The sequence below is a fragment of the Ixodes scapularis genome, unplaced genomic scaffold, assembly GCF_016920785.2.
Source record: "Ixodes scapularis isolate PalLabHiFi unplaced genomic scaffold, ASM1692078v2 PGA_scaffold7__128_contigs__length_106722199, whole genome shotgun sequence".
In the NCBI taxonomy this organism is placed as follows: domain Eukaryota; kingdom Metazoa; phylum Arthropoda; class Arachnida; order Ixodida; family Ixodidae; genus Ixodes; species Ixodes scapularis.
Genome location: NW_024609882.1, coordinates 35,599,040 through 35,620,045, shown reverse-complemented (window position 1 = coordinate 35,620,045; position 21,006 = coordinate 35,599,040). Strand labels below are relative to the sequence as shown.

The following is a 21,006-nucleotide window of genomic DNA, read 5'->3' as shown; positions in this document are numbered from 1 at the left end:
CTTTGGTCGTACCGAGTTTTTATTTTTCATATATATATCCCATTTCTTTACACTAAACAATAGGTGTTATGATCGTGACAGGCCAACGAAAACCAAGTTAACAATTTGGAGCAAGATGCATAGGGTTTGATGCCCATGCGACTACGCAAAAAAGAATTTTGCGGAAAAATTTCACCCTTGTGGCGCCGCACGTGACATCACGTGTGATGTCACGTGAAATTTAGCGGAAAAATTTTCGCGCTAAATTTGGCGGGGAAATTGACGTCACGTGGCCTCAACACCAATTCAATTTCCGCGGTAAATCTAGCAGAAAAATTTCTCGCTAAATGGGAGGGGAGCAGGAAAGGAGGAGGGGCATATATTCTCCCCTCCTCCTCCTCCTCAATAGCTGCGCTCTAAATTCGGCATTACAGAGAATTGTGAGCGTCTTTCATTTTTTTCTTTTTATATTTAGTTTGTCCCTGGGTTTTTCTCAACCTCTACCTCGTTGGTTTTTCTTGAGTTTGTCAGAATTCTGAAGGAAAAAAAAGACAATAAAACTTAGTTTTTTTATTATTTATTTCTTTATTTTTAATCTTTATTTGCATAAGAACTCAGGTGGGGGTGGTTCGTTCGATTAAGTATATTCGCTGTCTCGAAGAGTCGGATGTGTGCATATTTGATTTCACAATTAAGCGATCCTATTGTTGAGCGTGAAATTGACGCCCGCGTGACAGAGACTGTTGGCGCTCGACGGCCGCGGCTCGCTGCATCCTTTATTTCGCGAAAACCTGCCATAGAATATTTTCCCAGGCAAAGCATCGCAGCATTTCAAGAAGCCAGTAAAAGCGGAAAACGTAACACAAGACTACGGGCTCGCACAGTTCGCCATAGCCGCACGTTTCTTCCAGCTGCTATCGAGGCCTTCCTCTCGGCGCCCCTGGATGTGCGCTTCCCCATCCCAGAAGACCGGGCGGGATCCGCGCTTCTGTGCCGAGCCTTTTCGCGGGCGCGGAATTGATTGTGTGGGGAAGTTGCGTTCGGGCCGGGATTGCGGGACGCGCGTTGCCCTCGACTGTTGCCGTGATGGGGGGTCCTGTCGCGGGGGGGGAGGGGAGGTGATTGGGATCGGGACTAGAGCACTATATAGCTCCTACGGAGCAGAGTAGCGCAATCCTTTGAACCCCGTGTTTTGCCGACAACATGGCCGACAGAGCGGCTCGGCGCGAGTCACGTGGTACTCAGGGTTCCAGGAGGCGGCCCGTCCTATGGGAGAATACATGGAGATCGACACAACACGGCTGATTAAAAAACTAACGGCGAGTTCACAATTTTCAAAACTAGCCTGTCGTGAAGTTAGTAAAGCGCTAAACACTTTATCAAAGTTTTAATAATATCGGATGCGTGTGCAAATGTTGAGAAGGCAATTTCCAAGCCCATGGCGTTTGAAGCAGACGATTTTTGCTCGCAGCGGAGATGGGCTTTTCGGGTTGGCCGGAGCGGGTCACGTGAATGGTGTGACGTCGCCGTGTCGTCTGCTGCATGATGCCGCTCAAGCAATTTTTTTTTAAAAGTCAGGTCCTTGCGGGGCACAAAACTTATCGCATATTATTCTAAAATGTTTCATCATTATGTCAAAAATGATTTCCATTCCGCACATCCCCACAACACTGAAGAAACAACGATTTTCTCACGTTCTCCATGCATTTCTGACCGCAGTTGGAACCTCCGGGCGTTCGCCGCTAGTCGCCGAGAGGCGGCGTTCTAGATTGCGCTACTCTAGAGAGTTGCGCATTTGTTTTCCCCGCGCCGCCACGCCGCTATTCGCCGAGATCCATCACGTGAGGAGCAAAGCATCCGGTAGCGTGCAAGAAAGACACCTTTACGGTCGCTCCGCCGACGTTTCTCTTGCCCCGGCCGTATGTTTCCCTTCTTTCCGCCTCCTTTTCCTCCTCTCCTGTTTTCCATGCGCGGCGGCGCGCGCGGCGCCGCTATTCGCCAAATTTAGTCACGTGAGAAGCAAAGCATCCTACTCGTGTGGGAAAACCGGCGCTACGGCCACGCGCCGAGGCTGAATGCGCAACTCTGCTACCGTAGGTAGCTATACAGGAACTCTACGCTACTCTGCTCCGAAGGAGCTATATAGTGCTCTAATCGGGACCTGGCTCGCCCTCCCAAGGTGTTGGGCCTTTCTCGGTCTCTCCCTCCCCTCCCTCCTGGCAGGGCCCCCCAGTGTTGCCAACCCCTGATGTCGACTTATCCCTAGGTTGATGCCGAAAAAAACCCCAGATTGGACGAAAAATCCCTAACTTTCGACGGGAAGCTTAAAATAACACAATCATAATGTCACAAGCTATGCGCGCGTAAAGCTGCCTGCTACTATATATATATATATATATGTATATATATATATATATATATATAACCTTTCACCACGACGCTACATAGTACCGTCACAAAAGCTAGGCCCGCTTACTGTCTTCGCGTCCGGGATTGCTTCGAAAAGTGGAAACGTTTCTTACGTCCAGCAAAAGGATCGCCAAAATAAATACAAAGGAAACTGCTCGCGTCGCATTGAGCGAGACCACGCACTGCCCATCCCTGCCGGAAACGAGGCGCGTACGTCACCGAGTTCGTAAAACGATAAGAAGGGAGTCGGGATAAACCGGCAGTAACTCCAAATAATGTAAAATTTACATTAAAAAAAATGCGGTCACTTGAAATTCGTTTCCGAACCTACATCCGGGGATCAGATGACCGAGTCTCTCAACACTAGCCTGCTCCTGCGCTGTGTGTGTGTAAGCGTTGTAAGGTAGAAGGGGGGGGGGGGGGGGGGGAAGAGAGGGCCTGTGCCACTTCCCCCCCCCCCTCTCACCCCCAACTTTTCTCCCCCAAACCCCAACCCCCCGAGAGCCAGTGAAAAAAGCGCCCAATCAACAACACTCCGTGCGACGCGACCGGCGCGCCGCCGCGCGGCCGTTACCGAAGGTAGGCAGTGAGAGCCCCACCGAAACGAAACCGCGCCGCGTGCGTTGGTACGCATTGAAGTCGGAGCGTTGCGGTTGCGCTGGGTTGACAGCATGAACTGCTGTGTCGTTAAGTGCTTCAATAGTAATGCGTCGTATCTCATGGGGACGAAGTTTCACAGTTTTTCACCTCGACGACGTTTTGTGGGACAGCGACCGCGATGGACCCATGCCGTACGACGCGAGAAATTTGGTCTCCCGATCATGTCTGCCACTATGTCGGCACTGCTGACATATTCTACACTGCCGCTTTGCGCTCTGCGTTTGTCTTCGTACCAGTAACGCCAACATATCTCAGCTCGAACTGAAATGCCATTCCACACTCGTGGGTATGAGGTGCGAATTTCGTTGAAGGAATGCCATCGAAAGAAGTTTCGTCCCCATCGTACGTGTCGATGATATTTCCGGACCAGTATGGCACACAGTCCGTACTTCATGAAGAAAGAATCGAACGGTACAAAAAGTGACAAATATGAATCTAAAGAAAACTACAATGAAACTTGGAATCTCTGGACAATCGATGTTTGACAATGAAAGTTTATGTGGTGTGCTTTCTTTTTTGATCAGCCTCCTTTTGGATGTGGAAACGCTGACACCCCGAGTCTTGAAGACAACAATTTTTTTTTCTCGGCTTTAGAGCCACCTATCGCAAAGTTGTTCGAACTGGAAGTACCGTTCACTGGTCCCTTCCTACCTGTAAAGTGTGCACCTTGCGGCCATGATGAGTGGTATTCTCTTGGCAGCATTTGACAGTCAAAAACGGTTCCCATTTAGTTACGCCGGCCAAAAATATTTCCACCTGGTTAAACTATGCCATCTCTTTTAGGTATAATAAGTGTTTTGTAAAGTTATGGTTGTCCAAGTACCTGTGTGCCGAAAATCAGCACCTCGCACAACCAGATTACTACATAACAGCTCACCGCAAAAGCCTTTGATGGCCAAACCGTGTGTTGGCCGGCAACTTGGTTTTCTCGGTTTGGAAGCCACCTTCCGTAAAGTTGTTTCAAGTGGAAGTACAGTGCATTAGTCCCTTCCTACCTGTAAAGTCTCCATCTCCCACGACAAGTAGTATTCTCTTGACAGCCTTTTCACAGTCAAAACCGTTCCCTATTCAGTTACGCCGCCCAAACTAAATTTCCACCTGGTTTCCCTATGCCACCTATTTTTGCTATAACTTTTGTGTCAAGTTACGGTCATGTCCAAGAACCTGCGTGTCTAAATCTGCACTTCGCACAGCCCGGTTATAACACAACATTTTGGGTCCATTATGGGATATTCCTGACAGCTTTATGCCTTTATTCGTTCGAACCATAACTTTCACACTTGCTGTCTTAATAAAACTTGGCCCACTTAGTGCACGAATTTAGTGAACATCTCACTCGCCTCCAAATATCATCGACCCACCAACTTTACAGCGACGAGCGAAACAAATTTCCCACTGAGAGCAATTATGGTGGCGGCCATCTTGCTTTTCGGAAAATTGCCCAAACCCCTTTTTCGACCGCAACTAGAGAAATTATCCCTATTGACGATTCAAACTTAATATATAAGAAGCGGAGAACAGCTAAATGCCCTTCTTAAATCTGCCCCAGCACTCATGCAACGTCATCCTCAACTTATCGGCTTAAAAAGCAAAAGTTGCGCTCGTGCGCGCTTCCGCCGCCACAGCTTTGCACGCGAAAAGGCGCCGCAGGCTGCTGAGCGCGCCTCGCTGTCGAACGCCAGCTCCTCCGCTAGCGGCGCTACGCGCGTTTTTCAAAGCGCCCCCTATAGTTCCCGCACGGAGTGTGGTACTTTCCCCCAACCTCTCTCACAACGCTTCTCTCTCTCTGTGCCGCTTCGTCACTCTGGTTGGTTCGAAGGGTCAAAAGGGTGGTTTGCTGTTCGCCGAATTATATTAAATAAAACAAAATGCACACGTATAAAAAAAAAAAAAAAAACTTCGAGAAATCCCTAGATTTCGCAAAAAGTCTTCAAATCCCTAGGTGAGAGCGAAAACCCCTAGATCTAGGGGTAAATCCCTAGGGTTGGCATCACTGGGGCCCCCCGTCGCGGCGATGGGAGTCGCGCGCGCTTCGCGATTTCGGTTTGGACGCCCTCTGAGGACACTCGGGCCGTGCTAGGGCCTCGTAAATGCGACCGATTGCGTAACTCCCCCCCCCCCCCCCCTTTTATTATTGTTATTATTATTATTATTCCTTTTTTTTTTTTAGTATTGTGTTTTTTTGTTTGTTATGTTGAACTTTGTTTTCGTTTCCTGGGGGTTGGGCTATTGGTTGGGCCAACAGACGCACCAGCGTACGGGCTTCCGCCTTTCTGCTTCGCCTCGCACGCCCCCAGGAAAACACCTGTCTGTGCAAATAAAGATTATTATTATTATTATTATTATTATTAAGAAACTGCGGTGGTGTGTTCTTGGCTCCCTGTCGTGGCGGCCGAAAGTGGCCTAGAAAGCGGTCTACCGCGCGTAGGTAAAAATCACACTTATTCTACGTTACGTAAACCCAAAGTGAATCATAAACACTAATTTGCCAAAGACAAATAAAATAAACTTACAAAAATTATGTTTCAGAAAAATTTAATAGATGGCGCGTAATACTACCTAATTCTAGACATACAGTTGTAAGTTTTATCTACCCGTCTTTTGGCTGTGCTCCCAGCGCGCGCAGCGGTCGTGCAAAATACGTAAGATGTGCGAAAGCTACGAATGAGCGACGTTCGGAGTACGAATCTGAGCATGGCGCGTGGTTCTTTAATTCCGTTCGAACGGCGTTCTCTCGAACACCCAGTCGCGTAGTCTTCTGTGGATTCGACTCAAGTTATACAGAGAGTTTCACGCAAGGCCACACCGATGTCGGTCGAGCTTTGCAATCATTGTAAGTTTGTCTCAGTTTGTTTGAACGAGACGTCAGGACGTTCTACCGGCGTTCTGCACGTGTTCCTTGTTATCAAGAAAATAATGTTCTACAGCGTTCGCCCAGTTAGAGATTCTGATAAGGTTAACAGTGTCCCAGTTTTTATAGAGAACGAAGCTACGAGTGTTAGCAATAAAATCGTCTCATTCTGCTGGACATGGGCTGCCGATCAGCCACGATGCGCGCTGTAATGTTTACGGGCGTTTTAACGTTCGAAGCCCTACGACATTGCTTTGACACTTCACTCAATGCTGTAGGCGCCAAACTTTCTCCAATCACACTCGGGAAGAAGTATTTCTTAAGTTGGCTTCCTAGCTGTTCTTCGCAGTTGTAGGCGCCTGCTTCTGTCAGCGTTCGAATCCGACAACTAGACCGAACAAAACCGAATCTTATGCCAGACGTTTGTGTTGAAGGAGTTTGTACTTTGTTTAATTTTCAGATGTCGTTTGTGAAGTGGTGCGAGTACTGCGCAGCAGAAGGCATACGAAGCCCAGTATGCTTGTTCCAGATCAGTTTCACGGAAGCCATGCAAGTCTGCAAGCGACCAGAGGTGAGAAAAGTTGCATTCTTTACCTTTCTGTAACATCCTTGCGTCTCGGCCTGGAGACGTCGTGTAAGCCACGCATAGGAGGTGCTAGCTCTTGAGTATGCCGTTGCAAGCCAAACAGCATCCCTGTTGTGTGATGTACAGCTTTCCTTGACAAACCCAAGTGAGAGATCAGCGCACCTCTTTCAGTAACCATTGGCAATCTGTTACTCAAAGTGTTAAACCAGTAATCTAAATGTAATGGGTCATTACATTTACTTGATGCCTAAAGGTGTCTTGTGTTTATTGCAAACTAGCAGAACCTTGTCCTGTTGTTTGCATGGCAAAGGCTGCCCATGAGCAGTGAAAAGTTGTTGACCTCTCAAGCAGATTTGAAGTGTAGCTTGTTGCACTCCAAGTTCTATGTTCTAAATACTGTTCCGTCATCTCTGCAGTGCCGGGACCTGCTGATGGCCGGGAGCATAGAAAAGCTCATCCTTCGCAGGGATCTCTCGGAGCTGGGCGAAAAAAATGAGGTGCCACCAAAGACCACAGGATCACAAGCATGTCTGTCAGCCACCATTTCATCGCCGAAAGAAGCCAAAGTCAGCGAGGTGGAGGTTGTCGAAGGCTTCCTCAGTTCGTTGGACATTTCCACGGAACCTCCAGGAAGCAAACCAAATGAATCGTCACTGTGCATCGCTGGCGATACGCTGAAACCTGTAATGCTTCCCGATTGTGCTGCTGTTGCGTGCGATGGGAGAACTTCCAAAGTGACTGAATTATTGAGTTTACAAGTGAGTGGTGAACCTGGTGCTGTTGTACCTGAAGAGGACAAGAGTTCACGAGCAACACTACCTATATGCGATGCAGCCTCTCTAGGCTGCTGCGTCAAGCCAGACGAGGAGCCTCAGGTTTTGGCGAGTTCTGTCAAGTTGAGGTCTGAAGGTCCCTACGATTCCGTGGTTCTACAGCACTGTCCTGACCCCTCCTCGGCTAGTCCAGTTGTGGCCGATGCAACTCCGGAGGAGGGCGAGGCTGAACGGTGCAGCGTGAAAAGGGAAACTTCGCCGTTCATCTTTATGCAGGACTTTATTGAGGAAGTGGTGGTCACAGAGGAGCAAGGCAGTGTTGATGGAAGGGCCCTCCAGGAGTCATGTAACGAACCCACAAAGCCTCAAGAAGTGCCCATCTTGTCAAATCACACTTCCACGTCTAACGAAGCCTTGGGGACGTTGGCCGCTGATGATGCAAGAGCTGATGAGGCGAGCCAGGCTGAAGGATTGGGGGCAAACAGTGCCGGCCTTACCAATCTTTCATCGAAAAATGATCCAAACGTGCGTTATGGTCCCGAGTTTGAGGTATTCCGTGCAGATGAAACTGCAGTCTGCTCTTCACTTCGAGTTGCTGAGAGCATCTGCAGTCTGGAATGCAAAGCCCCACAGAGTGCCAAATTGTCCCCTGCTGTTTTGACTTTGTCATTGAACGTGAACCAGCCTGCTGTTGTTTCGCCGTCAAAAGAACATTCTTTGCTGCTGATAGGACAGACGAATACCAATGGTGCTAAGGAACTGACTGAGCTAGGACATGATCAGAGGTTAAATAGCATCTCTGTCCAGGCGGTGCCGACAGTGAATGGTCATCGACTCATTAATGGCACTGCCGGGGAGAGAAATGGATCGAGAATAGTTTTGGTGCCGGGGAACAGCAATGCGGGCAAGGCTGGTGTTGCAAACCCAACGCAACACCTGACTGCGGTGTCGCAGCAGTTCACGGCCGTCCCGGTGGGAACGACGTCTGCCGAGGTGCTTGACATGCTGAACAGCAGACCTGCGGAAGACGGCGTTGGGTTGAAGGCGACTCACGGGATCACCAGCAGGCAAGACCAGCCATATATGACTGCTTTCACTTCGGTAGATGGTAACTCAGTGCTGCAGCAGGTTCAGCAAGGGAGACCCGTTGCCTCATCTAACTCTCCAAAAAGAACACGCAGGTCCATGCAGAACTCGACAGCAAATGTGGCGCAGGCTGCAAACGGGCAAGGGCAGAAAGTTAAGCCGGTGCCTAAGCGGAAAAGGACCGCCGCCTGCCCTTTGAAGAGCGACAACAATTACCTTCTAAGCAAACTAGCCCTGATCAACACAGTACTCAATTCGCCAGCGTCATTGGATGTTCATTCCCATGTGCCTCCCGGTCTCCAGCCCGCAGATGCAAACGGACAGCCTGCCTTACCAGCCAATGCACCAACCCCAAGGAAGACCTCTTCTAATCGTCAAGGACGGAAGCAAGGCTCGGAGCCAAAGAAACAGCGCAGGGCCCCCACTTCGGGGGGCACAAAGACACGTAAAAGGCCAAACAGCAAGAAAGATGCCAAGTCCACGCCCACTGTCGCTGACCTCAAACCGGTCTGTAGCCCCCTGGCGAGCGAGAGCGGGTCGCAGAGCTCGAAGCCGAGTAGTGCCAGCACATCGTCCGGTTTTTATGACAGTGCGAGCAGTGGTTCAGAACGGAAGCAGGGCGCCGGCCTCGATGGAGATTCTGCAACGTCCATGTCAAGTAGCATGCTCATCCGCCTTGTCAAGAACCAGGTCAGGTCGACGAGGACCAGTGGCAGCGGGTTTCCCGGCTACCACCCTGTCCTCGCAAAGAAACCGTGCTACAGGGAAGACAAGAAGCCGTGTCGTAGGAAGTGGGCACGATCTGCGGAAGACTCTGTACAAGCCGACGACATTGATCAGCGGGTGGCTCAGTTGGCTGGTTCGGAGGACTTGAGTCAGTTTGATAATGTGCTGGCTGACCTCTTTGATGGCTTTGTGTGACTTTATTTATTCTTTTGCTGGATTTGTTAGGTAAATTAGGTGTAATGAGCAAAAAGGGGGTGAGGGGGGTGTTGCTATTTTTTTTTTCCAGTTCCTGCCTGTTGGGGGGGTGTCCTTCAGTTTCCCCGTGCTCTGCTCAAGCATGGTGCTTCATTTGTGCATGAACTTTTATACTCTGTTTTATGCACGGCAAATGACGTTGTCGAGCCTACTGTTGCGAGTGTGACGCTACGTCTATGTTGAATTTGCCAGTAGCGCGTAATCGAGATGCCATGCTAGGTGCCGCAGAATCGTGCAAGTAGCTTTGGCGACATCGTGTGCCATGTATGGAACTAAGAATAGTGGTTCATGCCCCCACGGATGCTTTTGCAGAATGAAATGAATGCATCCTTACAACGGCTGTCTTGTGACATGCTGTGCGCCCCATCATCTCTAACTTGCTGGTGATCATAATGGTCAAGAGCATAGTCTCTGCAAAATGGTTGAAACATATTTTATTTTTGAAATAATTCTTCTCACAAATGGCACACACAAAATGTGATATTGTGTAAATAAACTTCGGATGTCACTATAGCCCGAGTCATTCGGTTGTCTGTCTTGGCTTGCTCCTTGACACAACTTTTGCAGATTGCTCCCAACTGCCAACAAATCGGAACTGTTGTGGGAACTGCTGGTCCATTTAGACGTGGGAAATGTGGAAAACACTAACTTGCATACAGAGAAATCATCATGGGATACATAAACACAGGAATTGCAAGATTGTCCACTTGCACTGTAAGTGCTTCGAGGTAGGCATTGAGGCATAATACCAAGACTAAAAATCCTGTACTCAGTCCCCACACTTTTGGTGTCAGTATATGCAGGAGGGGAAAGTAAAACACAAACTGGGCCAGGATTGATGCTAAGGTTCCCTCTAATGTCTTTTTAGTTCCCGGCCAGCGATGTCTTCCAAGTTTTGATCCTACCACGGAGGCCACCGTGTCTCCTATGCCAAGGCTGACAGTGCCGCTTAATAGCACTAGGGTCTTTTCTGAAGACCCAAAGCGATCTGGAAACAGCAGCAATGGTGTGGCACATCCCACAAACAGGTAAACTGGAGTGAGTACAAAGGCTCCAGCATCCTTTTCATCCAAAAACATCTGGAATGCCTGGTGAATGTCTTCTCCAAACGGTGGCATCCGCAGGGCCCTCACAAGTTCCAGGAGAACAAGGACACCCATCACCGACCCGCATGCAAGGTACATTAAGTCGGGGTCAAGGGTTACCCCTGGTATGAAGACCAGGATGACAACCCCGTGGAAGACCTTTCGGACGATGGTTGAACTGTCTGCGTACGTCCTCGTATACCAGGACACAAAGAGAACGGCTGCAACTGTCAGTACCATCCAGGACACCATGAGGGCAGCCCGGACGGTGGTGTTGAAGATGTGTGAAAAGAGCCAGCCCACTGGTTCGGCACCCACCATCACCCAGCACAGCGGATACACCAAGGACACAGCCGAAAGGCAGACAGCGGCGTAGAAGCCCGACGGCCTTCTCAAGGCCGCAACGTTGGTCACTGCTGCCACCAAGACGGCCAGGCTGAACAGGCCGGCCTGCAGGAACCCTGCAGACGAGGAACAGTTCAGCATGCAGTCCTCGCCGTAAACTAATCTACAAGCGATGCTGGAGCCTGCGGTTGCTAGGAATGTTGTGGTCGCCTGGCACACCAGGATGAGTTCGCCCAGGGTGAAGGACCTTGGCGAGTATCTCCAGAGAGATGAGGTCAGGTGCTGGAAGACGAAAACAGACGACACCGACGTTCCCGCACTCCACAGAACACCGATGTTGGTAAGGGTGAAGAGGAGCGTTGTCGTCCATAGCACAGACATGGCATTGATGGTACGGCTGGGGAACTTGAAGACGAACGCGAAGGAGAGGAGGAGCGTCTGGCTGGACACCACTTCGGCGAGGGTGTAGAGAGCGCCGTGGAAGTAGGAGTTGCCTCCAGTTAGAAGAGAGAAAGGAAGGAGCAGAGTGAGCCACAGTCCGTCGTCGGCATGAGGTCGCTGGTCTGGGTTCGGCGGATCAGTCTTTTGATAGCGCTGTAATAGGAACAACATCGCGAGAAGCGCCGTTACAGTGACGAGCTGGCTGGCGGTTACGTAGAAGAGACCGGTCAGGAGGATGCCGGTCGCGACGACTACGTACTCGAGGCATGCCCTTTCTGCCTGGCTCGATGCTGTCATGTCGGCTCGCGATGCGGGGCATTGAAAGTCACGTTCGCCCGAGTTTATCAGCGACTGATGCGAGTGACCGTAGTCTCGTCGTTCTCGCGCTGATAATCGTTTTCGATGGTTCAGCGCCGCGTCAGTTTCACCGTACAGTATTTTTTCAGAGTTGTGGACGCATTTCACAGTGATAATGGCTTACCGCGGAAATTCCGATTAAGGATGCTCCAATCATGAGACGCGGAAAAAGAACCAAGCAACATTACGATCGTGTGGGAAAATGGAACGAATGAAATCATCAGCTGATGAAGGATACCTGTATGGCAGTGACAACTTTCTAAAAGGCCGCCATTTTTCTCCCGCGTCCCTTTTTTTTTTTCTTTTATGTATGCATTTAACTTCTAAAATATTATAAAGAAATCTAAAACACGTGGTAAGTTCCATAGGTAAGCTCTAATAAAAACATTGGTCATTTGCGTATTCCCATTATAACACTTTAATATTCTTGCGACTTGCTATCACTAGCGACTATTAAAATACACTAGAAAATATTTCACACATTATGCATTAAATTTTTTTCTGCCGTTTACGTACAACGGTGGTTCATGTATTAGAAAACGTCAAAAATTAGGACAACCCGCAAAGCCCGCAAATGGATGGATGGATGAATACGGCTGAGCCCTTTGGATCGGGCGGTAGCTTACGCCACCTAGCCATTTTGTTTTACCATTTAAGCTTAGAATATTTAAATGTGAAATCTATATTCACTCCGCAGTGCAAAGAAAGTGAGGCTATGAAACCCCCTTGCCATCAGTGATTAAGAAAATACCTAGTTTTCTCTCGATTTCTGCCACCATTCACTTAATCTTTGCTTGGTAATCTCTACAGTCTTGAAATCCACTCTCCCTTCGCTGTCTCTAAAACCCAATGACTTTATTAAATCTATGTTGTCTTCGGTAGGCATAGGGTGAAGCCCTTTACAGTAGAGAATCAAGTGCTCAGCCGTCTCGTCCTCCTCTCCACAAGCAGTGCACACTGTATCAATTTCCTGGTACTTCACTCTGTATGTTCTGGTTCGCAGAACACCCGTTCTTGCCTCAAACAGCAATGAGCTTCCCCTAGAATTGTCATAAATGCTTTCTTTGGCAATAACTCTTTTGTTTAATCTATAGCTTTCCAGAGCAGTCTTTGTCTGCATTCCCTCTAGCCACCGATCTCTTTCTGTGGCCTTAACTTTCTTCTTAACTGAGACTTGCTCTTCCGTATCTTCGCTAAAACCCAAAAACCTTCCTCTTAATTTCCTAGTGCGCTGTCTCCACTTTGTGTCTACACTCCTCATGTATAAATAGCTGAAAACCTTTCGTGCCCATTGCTCCCCATCCATTAGCCTCAACCTATCCTCAAATTCTACCTTGCTCACCGCTTCCCTGCTCTCAAATGATGCCCATCCCATGTCTCCTTGTACTCCCTGGTTTGGCGTTTTGCAATGCGCCCCCAAAGCCAGTCTACCTACTCCGCGCTGTTTTATTTCTAGTTTCGCATGCACTTCGGATTTCATGCATAGCACTGCGTTTCCAAAAGTCAAGCCAGGCACCATGACCCCTTTCCAAATCTCTCTCACCACCTCATACCTGTTGTAATTCCAAAGTGCTCTATTTTTCATTACAGCTGCATTTCTGTTGCCCTTACCTATTATATACTTTTCATGGTCTCTGAGATATTCTGCACCATCACATATCCATACTCCTAGATACTTGTATTTACTAGCTCTCTCAACTGTAATATTCTGTATCTTCAGCCTCTCAACTTCATCCTCGTTAAAAATCATGACTGCCGATTTTTCGCTACTGAATTCTAAACCTAATTCCTCTCCTTCCCTACCACAGATGCTCATTAATTCCTGCAACTCTGTCCTGTTGTTAGCCATTAGTACAATATCGTCCGCATACATCAATCCCGGTAAGGATTGCTGAATTTTTTGGCCTAGCTTACTGTAAGAAAGGTTGAACCCAAGCCCACTCTTCTCTAGTCTATCCTCCAATCCTCTCAGATACAACATAAACAGCAAAGGCGATAACGGGCACCCCTGCCTAAGGCCTCGTCTTATCTCTATTTTCCCTGTCGCCTTTCCTTCCCATGTTATAATCACCTTGTTATCTTTGTAAATGTTCCTTAATAGTGCTGTTAGTCCTTCATCTAGGTTTAAGTTCTCCATTATGTCCCACAGGTTTCTTTGGTTCACATTGTCATAGGCACCCTTGATATCCAGAAATGCCAGCCAGAGCTGTCTGTTTTCTTTTTGCGCTATTTCTATACACTGTGTTAGAGAAAATAAGTTGTCCTCCAACCTTCTTTGTTTTCGAAACCCGTTTTGTAACTCGCCCAGTATGCCCTCGCAATCTACCCATTCCTCCAGTCTGTTCTTTATAATCTGCATTACCAACCTGTAAATAACCGGTGTCACGGTTATAGGACGATAATTCCTAATATCAGACTTATCTCCCTTTCCCTTATATATCATACTCATCCTACTAAGCCTCCATTCATCTGGAATATTTCCTTTTGTTATCATGGTACTCACTACCTCCCTTAGTTTTGCCTTAGATTTAGGACCCAAATTCTTCACCAGCTTGATAGGGATACCATCTGTGCCTGTCGACGTGCCACTAGGGACTCTTCGTTCCGCCTTTTCCCATTCTCTTTGTCCAAAATCCGCGATGTCACAAACTGGACTGCTACTTCCTTCGGTTCTCCTATCTTCCACATGTACCCGTTCCCGAAATTTCTCCTCCATCACTGCTCCTATATATTGTATCGCATCATCTCCCTCTAATTGATCTCCCTGATGCGAGAGTATAAACCTCTGTCTAGCTTGCGTTGTTTCACCGAGTGAGTTCAAGTGCTCCCAAAACTTCTTGGCAGCATTTCTATCTTTCTTACTTACATTACTCATCCATTCCTCACCCTTTCTCTGAATTTTCGCATTGATCAAACTGGATGCCTCTCGGCGACATGTTACAAAATTGTCCCATTTTCTTTTTACTTCCGTTTCGGACTCCCCACTACGCTTGGAATACCTGTGTTCTCTAGAGGCTTCCTGACGTTTTTGTATCGCTTGCTTCACTTCTTTGTCCCACCAACTTTTTGGTCTATGTCCTTGCTTCCCCTTTCGTTTACTCTTAACTTTGTCTAGTTCTAGAGAAAAAAGCCTAGTTAGGCTCTCATAGGTCCAATCTGTATGCCGTTGCCCTGAAACTGCGGCCTCTATTCTTTCAACAACTATTTCCAACTCTTTGTCGCTGCAGAAAGTTTGCTTTGAATTATGTTGTATAGTTTCAGCATTTACTTCTCTGGCAAAATTCAGCTTAATACGTTTGTGATCACTACCAAGACTTTTGGAACCTTCTTCATCTATTTTCATTACTTGTAACTTACCATATATTTTGTGTGACATGAGTACGTAATCTATAGTTGAATGCAGATTGCCAGTTTCCCAAGTTATGTGCCCGTCACACTTCTGACTGGTATTACATAAAACTAAGTCATGTTTTTCCACCAGTTCTAGTAATATGCTTCCAGTTGAGTCCGTATACCCATCCAGACCCTCAATATGGGCATTCATGTCTCCCATAATAATTATTTCGGAGCCTTCCCCTAGTTCACTAATGTCTCTTGATATGCAATCAATCATTTTTCTGTTTTCCTCTTTAGCACCTGTCCCTGTCCATAAGTAAACCACTCCAAGGACTGTTGATTCCCCAGCGACTTTTCCTTTCAGCCACAAATGTTCGGCGCACTCACTTCTGATCCTTTGAAAGTTCATATTCTTCTTAATGAATGCTCCAATTCCACCTCCCTTCCTCGTTCCCTCCATTCTGTTGCATTCTTCCCACACATAGTCAGGGTTGCAAGGTGGCTGCTCCATGTCTCTGAGATGTGTTTCCACAAACCCATACACCATTAAATCCTCCTTTCTTAGTTGCTCCTCTACCTCTTCCCATTTTAACCTATTTCTACCACCCTGCATGTTAATATATCCAATGTCTGATTGTGCTGATTTTTTATACCTGTTCTTACGTTTTCTCCTCTTTTTAACCCTGGGTGCCTCTCCTGACTTTGTTGGGTTTTCAGTTACTTCAGTGCCCCCAGGGCCCTCGGTCCCCCCAAAAAAGCAGTCACCGTGCGGCCCATCCTATCCCCCACCCTGTAACCCGTGGCCTCACTGTAGTGAATGCCATCTGCAAAAGGGCGGGAGCCAGCCTCGTACACTTCTCTGTTTACTTCCATTACGTCGTACCGAAGCTGTCGACTCATACCCTTAATTACTCCGTTGGCTTCGACAACCCTCCTCTCCGTTAACCCGGACTGCCCCCGAACTTCTGGAATGGTGCACACAACCACATGCACATTCTCAGACACGTCCCTCAGCTTACGTATTCCCACGTTTAGCTGCTTTCCGAGGTTCTGGCTCCTACCCTTCAGCACATCATTAAGCCCCGCATGAACTATTACTAGGTTCCTTCCCTCCCGGTTATCCCACACCCCCTCACGTGCTGCGGTCATAGCATCCACCATACACTTCCCTGGCTGGACCTCTACGGTTACCCTCTGGTCTCCCTTCACCCTGTTATGTACACCCCTCCTAACCCGTGCTACGTTAGAGCTCCCCACTACCAGTACCCTAGATCCCCCTGGTGCCTGCGCGCCTTTGTCCTGCGACTTATCTCCTGTCACCTGACTGCCCGACGCCTGCTGCTCGAAGGCGCCATTGAGCTGAGGTTCAATCAGCTCTCCAGCGTCGTCGAGCCCGCCTGCCAACAGGCCGGACTCCCGACCACCAGGGACCCCAGCCTGCAGACTGGTGGTTCGTCCCGCTAGAACTGACACTTCCTCCTTTCTTCCCTCGCTACTCTCACTCGCTCGAATTACCCCTTCCAGGCGCTCTACCCTACTGTCACACTCCCTCTTACGCTCCTCTAAACCCGCCTTCCATACTTCCCCCAGCTCTTCCGCCTGCTTCTCGAGGCCGACCCGCTGCTCCCTCTCATGATTAAGCTGCCTAGTCAGCTCCTCTACCTGGGCCTCGAGACCCACCCGCTTCTCTCCTTCTGCCTTAAGCTGGGCCTCGATCTCCCGAACTCTACCCTCCCATTCCCCAGTTACCTGCTGAAGCTTCACACAAAGCCGACACTCGAAACTCACCTCCGCCGCCACCTCCAGGCTCCCGAAACCCGTCTCCTCCAGGTAACACCACCTCCCACACCCCTCGCACTGCACCAACTCGTCCCCACCCTTGTTATGCCGACCCAAATCTAGACCCATGTCTAGACCGGGAACAAACCGTCCCTTCCCGCCAAAAATTCAAACAGAGCCTACTTTGCGAAACTAACGTTAACTGCTGCTGTTCAAACCTAATACTGCTACCGCATAGTCACTTCCAATCAACTCTCAAAAAAAGAGAGAGAAAAGAAGAAAAACTGGCACTTAGCTTCGGATGCTCGAGGAGAACCAGGAAACACGTCCGCTCACCGCAACTCAGTCGGTGATTATTATTATTATTATCGGTGATTTATTATTATACAAATCCGCGGCGCTTGTCGCGACCCTATGCGTCTTAAACACGTACTAGGAAAACGCCCGCACACAAACAAAACGAAAACGAAAGTTATTGTTTTTGTTTCTCAACAAAACAACCAACTGTACGTCGGAGGCGGCTGTTTAGGCAGACGTCCCGCTTGCAGCAGCAGTGTCGGGAAGTTGCCCAATGGCCATTTTAGAGTTTCTTAAACTTGACGAGGAGACGTACCCTCCGAGAGCCCGCCGGAGCGCTCGGAAAAACTGGTGACAACTTTCCGAGAGTGCCATCATCTGGAACCATGGCGCAACGACAAAGTAAGCAAGCAAGGTCGGGTTCCCAGCTGTGTGATTGATGCACTTGGCTGCTTTCTAACCTCACGCGCAGCAAAATTGGTAGCTCCGTGCCAGTGTCATTGCAACGGTGAAGCAACAGCTGTAACTGCGAAGCACGGAAAAAAATTTTTTTTTTTTTGTTATTTACGGTGTTTGGACAGTTTTAGTTTTACACCGTGATGTCGTGCTCTGCCGCGCGCACGCTTCGTGCGACGGCCCAGTGTGACGAGTTTTTGCGCTTGGGGATGTAAGATTCCTTTAGCGTATTTTTAATTGTGTTGCTCATAGCTTTTCTCGGGTCAACGTTTGTGCGTGTGACAGAAGTCTTGGACGAGATGCCAGTGCCGGAAACTCAGCAACCGGGTCAATCCAAGGGACGGTCTGTCTCGACTTCCAGATTACTGGGTGAGTTACTATGTGTCCGGGCGAAAGTATTTTCGAGGAGGCCTTCAGACGCCGGGGACTGGATTACCGTTGTGAGCCCGGTTTCGAGCACTCAAATGGCGATTTTATTTTCCTTTTCCTGTGTTCGCGCCTGCCTGCAAAAAAAAAAAAAAAAAAAAAAAAAAAAAAAAAAAAAAAAAAAAAAAACGAAGTTTTTACAGACCGGTTTTTATCCCCTGTAAGAATATTATTTCACCAGTTGCACAATCGAATTTAATCGGATTAATATATATACGTAAATTTTCATTTAGTTTCATAGATGTAAAAAAAAAAAAAGATATATTGCAGACTTTTCTTTATTATGCTATTATATATTACAGAAGGTTTTACAACTTATGAAGGTATTTGTGCAGTTCATCACTTCAACAGGTGGAGCTAGATTATGTTTAATGTTGAGAATGCATGCATGATAATAATTTGGTATTTAATATATATATGATATGTTTTGAGACAATACAAATTAATGTCACAAAACACTATGAAATATATACGATGACACTTAGAGGCAATACAAATGAATTTTGCATAACTCATGTAGACTGACATTAATTTGCGTAGTCTCAAAGTGTTATCGTATATGTATATAAACTTATTAACATGCATGCATTCTTGGCATTAAACAATATATAATATATACAATGAGGCTTTGAGGCAATACAAATAATGTCGCATAACTCATGTATGCTGACATTAATTTGTATATTCTTAAAGTGTTATTGTATATGTGGTATATCAAATTATTATTATGCAACAAAATAATTGAACTTCTTTATGTATATACTTCCATTGATAGTGTCGCAAGTTTCCGTCTGCTAAATTTTTACTGTCGTTTCTCCTCTAACAGGCCTTATGGGCATGTTGCTACATAGGCATGCAGTGACACTTCCACTTTTGATTGCGAGCACTTACGTAATAAATCTAGAGGAAAAGGTACTCCATGCTGTCATGCATTACATGCCACTTCACACTGGAATATAGACACCAATGTTCCAAGGCATCCGAAATGCCATGTGGACTGAGGAAATTACAGCCGAGGGACTAGGTAATGGCTGCTCAGGGAATGTCTGACTCATTTTATTTTTAATCTGCGACTGACTGATATTTTAAAAAATGAGCGAAACATTTCTAATTACCTAGCCTCATTTAGCTTTAATTTGGGAAAAAAATACTGGCATCAGGCACCGGTAAACAAAGACTAAGTTGACGGGCAGTTGAAGAACTGCGATGCATCACTGAAAAGCGACCATGCCAAACCTTGCGTCTGCGCTCTCTCTTCATTTTACTGTCACTCTTTCACATTTTTTAAATTTGAACCCCTGATGTTGGTGCTTACGAATTGCTGCTCCCCACTCCTGTCTTTGCCCCCCCCCCCCCCCCCCCCCCCCCCCCCCCCCTCCCCCCTCCCCCTCCTCTCCTCCCTATCACAAAAAAATGTCTTATCTTTCAACACCGCTTGGGATTTCTTTCTTTATTCTTTATTCAAAGATTACCCCGCATTGCCCGGAGGCGTTATTGCAGGGGGGTTACAGTTTTGAAAAAAATACATCTTCATTTGTAGAGCACACCTGGTCTTTAGAGAGCCTATTCCACTTTGCAATGGTTTTAACAAAAAAAGAATTTGTATACATGTTCGTCCTGGCGTGGTACTCTCGGATTTTGAAAGCATGGTCAGTCCGCCTAGAAACATAATGTGGGTGTTTTAAATATACTTCTCTGTTAATGCCAGTTTTATTATTATATATGAGAAATAAAAACTTCAGTCTCAACTTTTCTCGTCGAGAAGAAAGCAGTTCCCAATTCAATTCGCTTTTCATTTTAGTGCAGCTCTCCCTCCGCCCATAACGACCCAGTACAAACCTAGCAGCTCTATTTTGAATTCTTTCCAATTTGTCAATCAAGGTTACGTGCGGAGGGTCCCAGATGGCGCAGGCATATTTTAAAATCGGCCTAACACATGTTAAGTACGCGGTTTTCTTTAATTCGGGTTGTGAACATTTCAAATTCCGTTGAATAAAATTGAGCGCCCTGCCAGCTTTTAGAATGACATCATCAACTTGAGCATTCCAAGAACAGTCGGATGACAGTGTGACACCAAGGTACTTGTAGGTAGTTTCATTATTTATTAGGGCGTTATCTATCTGATACGCACTTTCAATTTTTTTCTTTTTCTTGGTAAAACTCAGGTGTACACACTTCTTTGGATTTAAGTTCATCTGCCACTTGGAACACCAAGTATTAATACAATTCAAGTCTCGTTGCAACGTAGCAGCATCTTGTTCGTCCTTAACTTCCCTATACACAACGAAGTCGTCAGCGAACAACCGTATAGAGGAGGAAATTCCCACGGAAATATCGTTTACATAAATCAGAAACAAAAGTGGTCCCAGGACCGAGCCTTGTGGGACTCCTGACGTTACGTTAACGTACTCCGAACTTTTTCCGTTCAAGACAACACATTGGCGACGTTGAAATAAATAATTTTCGATCCATCGGAACACATTTAAGTCTAAGTTTAACGACTCTAGTTTACTAAGAAGGAGCGGATGCGACACAGTGTCGAACGCCTTACGGAAGTCTAGAAAAACACAATCCGTTTGCCCTCCATCGTCAATATTGGACGCCAGTTCATGGTAAAATTCTACGAGCTGTGTCGTGCAAGATAGGCCTTTACGAAACCCGTGTTGTTGACTAATTAGTATGCTGTTGTTCGTTATATGTTTCATTATTCCTGTATATAAAACATGTTCAATAATTTTGCATGAGATGGCTGTTAGTGATATTGGCCTGTAGTTTGAAACCTCTTTTTTTGAACCACCTTTATGAATAGGGACAGCATGGGCGATTTTCCAATCGTCTGGTAGGATACCAGTGGAGAGTGACTTTTCGTAGATTACATAAAGATACAACGAAATAGGTCCGGCACAACGCTTTAGTATACGGGGAGAAATACCATCAGGGCCATTTGCCTTAGTTTCGTCAATGTTTCTTAAAAGCAACTCGATGCCCCTCACGCTTAGTTCAACTGGCTCCATTAACGGGATGGCACTTGCATGTGCTGGGACAGCTGCTATCTTTAGGTAGGAAGATAGATTGAAAGTAATCATTCAAGCACGTAGCCTTTTCAGTATCGTCTAAGAGGACATGATGGTTGTGCACAATTTCGTTTATTCCTAAGAC

The 21,006-nt window shown here is 47.1% G+C and overlaps 3 protein-coding genes across 3 annotated transcripts in view; 2 read left to right on the top strand and 1 right to left on the bottom strand.

The window, feature by feature from the left end:
* The first annotated feature begins 5,619 nt into the window (after window positions 1–5,619).
* On the top strand, window positions 5,620–9,844 carry LOC8026188 (serine-rich adhesin for platelets). Its single transcript, XM_029968603.3, has 3 exons — window positions 5,620–5,881; window positions 6,360–6,470; window positions 6,902–9,844. The coding sequence occupies exons 2-3, from the start codon at window positions 6,360–6,362 to the stop codon at window positions 9,263–9,265; spliced, it is 2,475 nt and encodes an 824-aa protein (XP_029824463.2). The 5' UTR covers window positions 5,620–5,881; the 3' UTR covers window positions 9,266–9,844.
* On the bottom strand, window positions 9,742–11,933 carry LOC8026187 (dolichol kinase). The gene has a single exon (XM_002402397.5). The coding sequence runs from the start codon at window positions 11,491–11,493 to the stop codon at window positions 9,970–9,972; it is 1,524 nt and encodes a 507-aa protein (XP_002402441.3). The 5' UTR covers window positions 11,494–11,933; the 3' UTR covers window positions 9,742–9,969.
* A 5,175-nt stretch (window positions 11,934–17,108) lies between these two features.
* LOC8026186 (sialin) overlaps window positions 17,109–21,006 on the top strand; it is a 35,382-nt gene continuing 31,484 nt past the window's right edge. The window contains exons 1-2 of the mRNA XM_029968624.4: window positions 17,109–17,367; window positions 17,707–17,790. Coding sequence (XP_029824484.2) covers window positions 17,352–17,367; window positions 17,707–17,790 — 100 coding nt within the window. The 5' untranslated portion in view covers window positions 17,109–17,351. The remainder of the gene's footprint in view (window positions 17,368–17,706; window positions 17,791–21,006) is intronic.

Bases quoted from the DNA above. Each gene is read 5' to 3' on its own strand.
- LOC8026188 (XM_029968603.3), top strand. From the start codon at position 6,360: ATGTCGTTTGTGAAGTGGTGCGAGTACTGCGCAGCAGAAGGCATACGA. The intron at 6,471-6,901 runs GTGAGAAAAGTT...TCATCTCTGCAG, and splicing joins AAGTCTGCAAGCGACCAGAG to TGCCGGGACCTGCTGATGGC.
- LOC8026187 (XM_002402397.5), bottom strand. From the start codon at position 11,493: ATGACAGCATCGAGCCAGGCAGAAAGGGCATGCCTCGAGTACGTAGTC.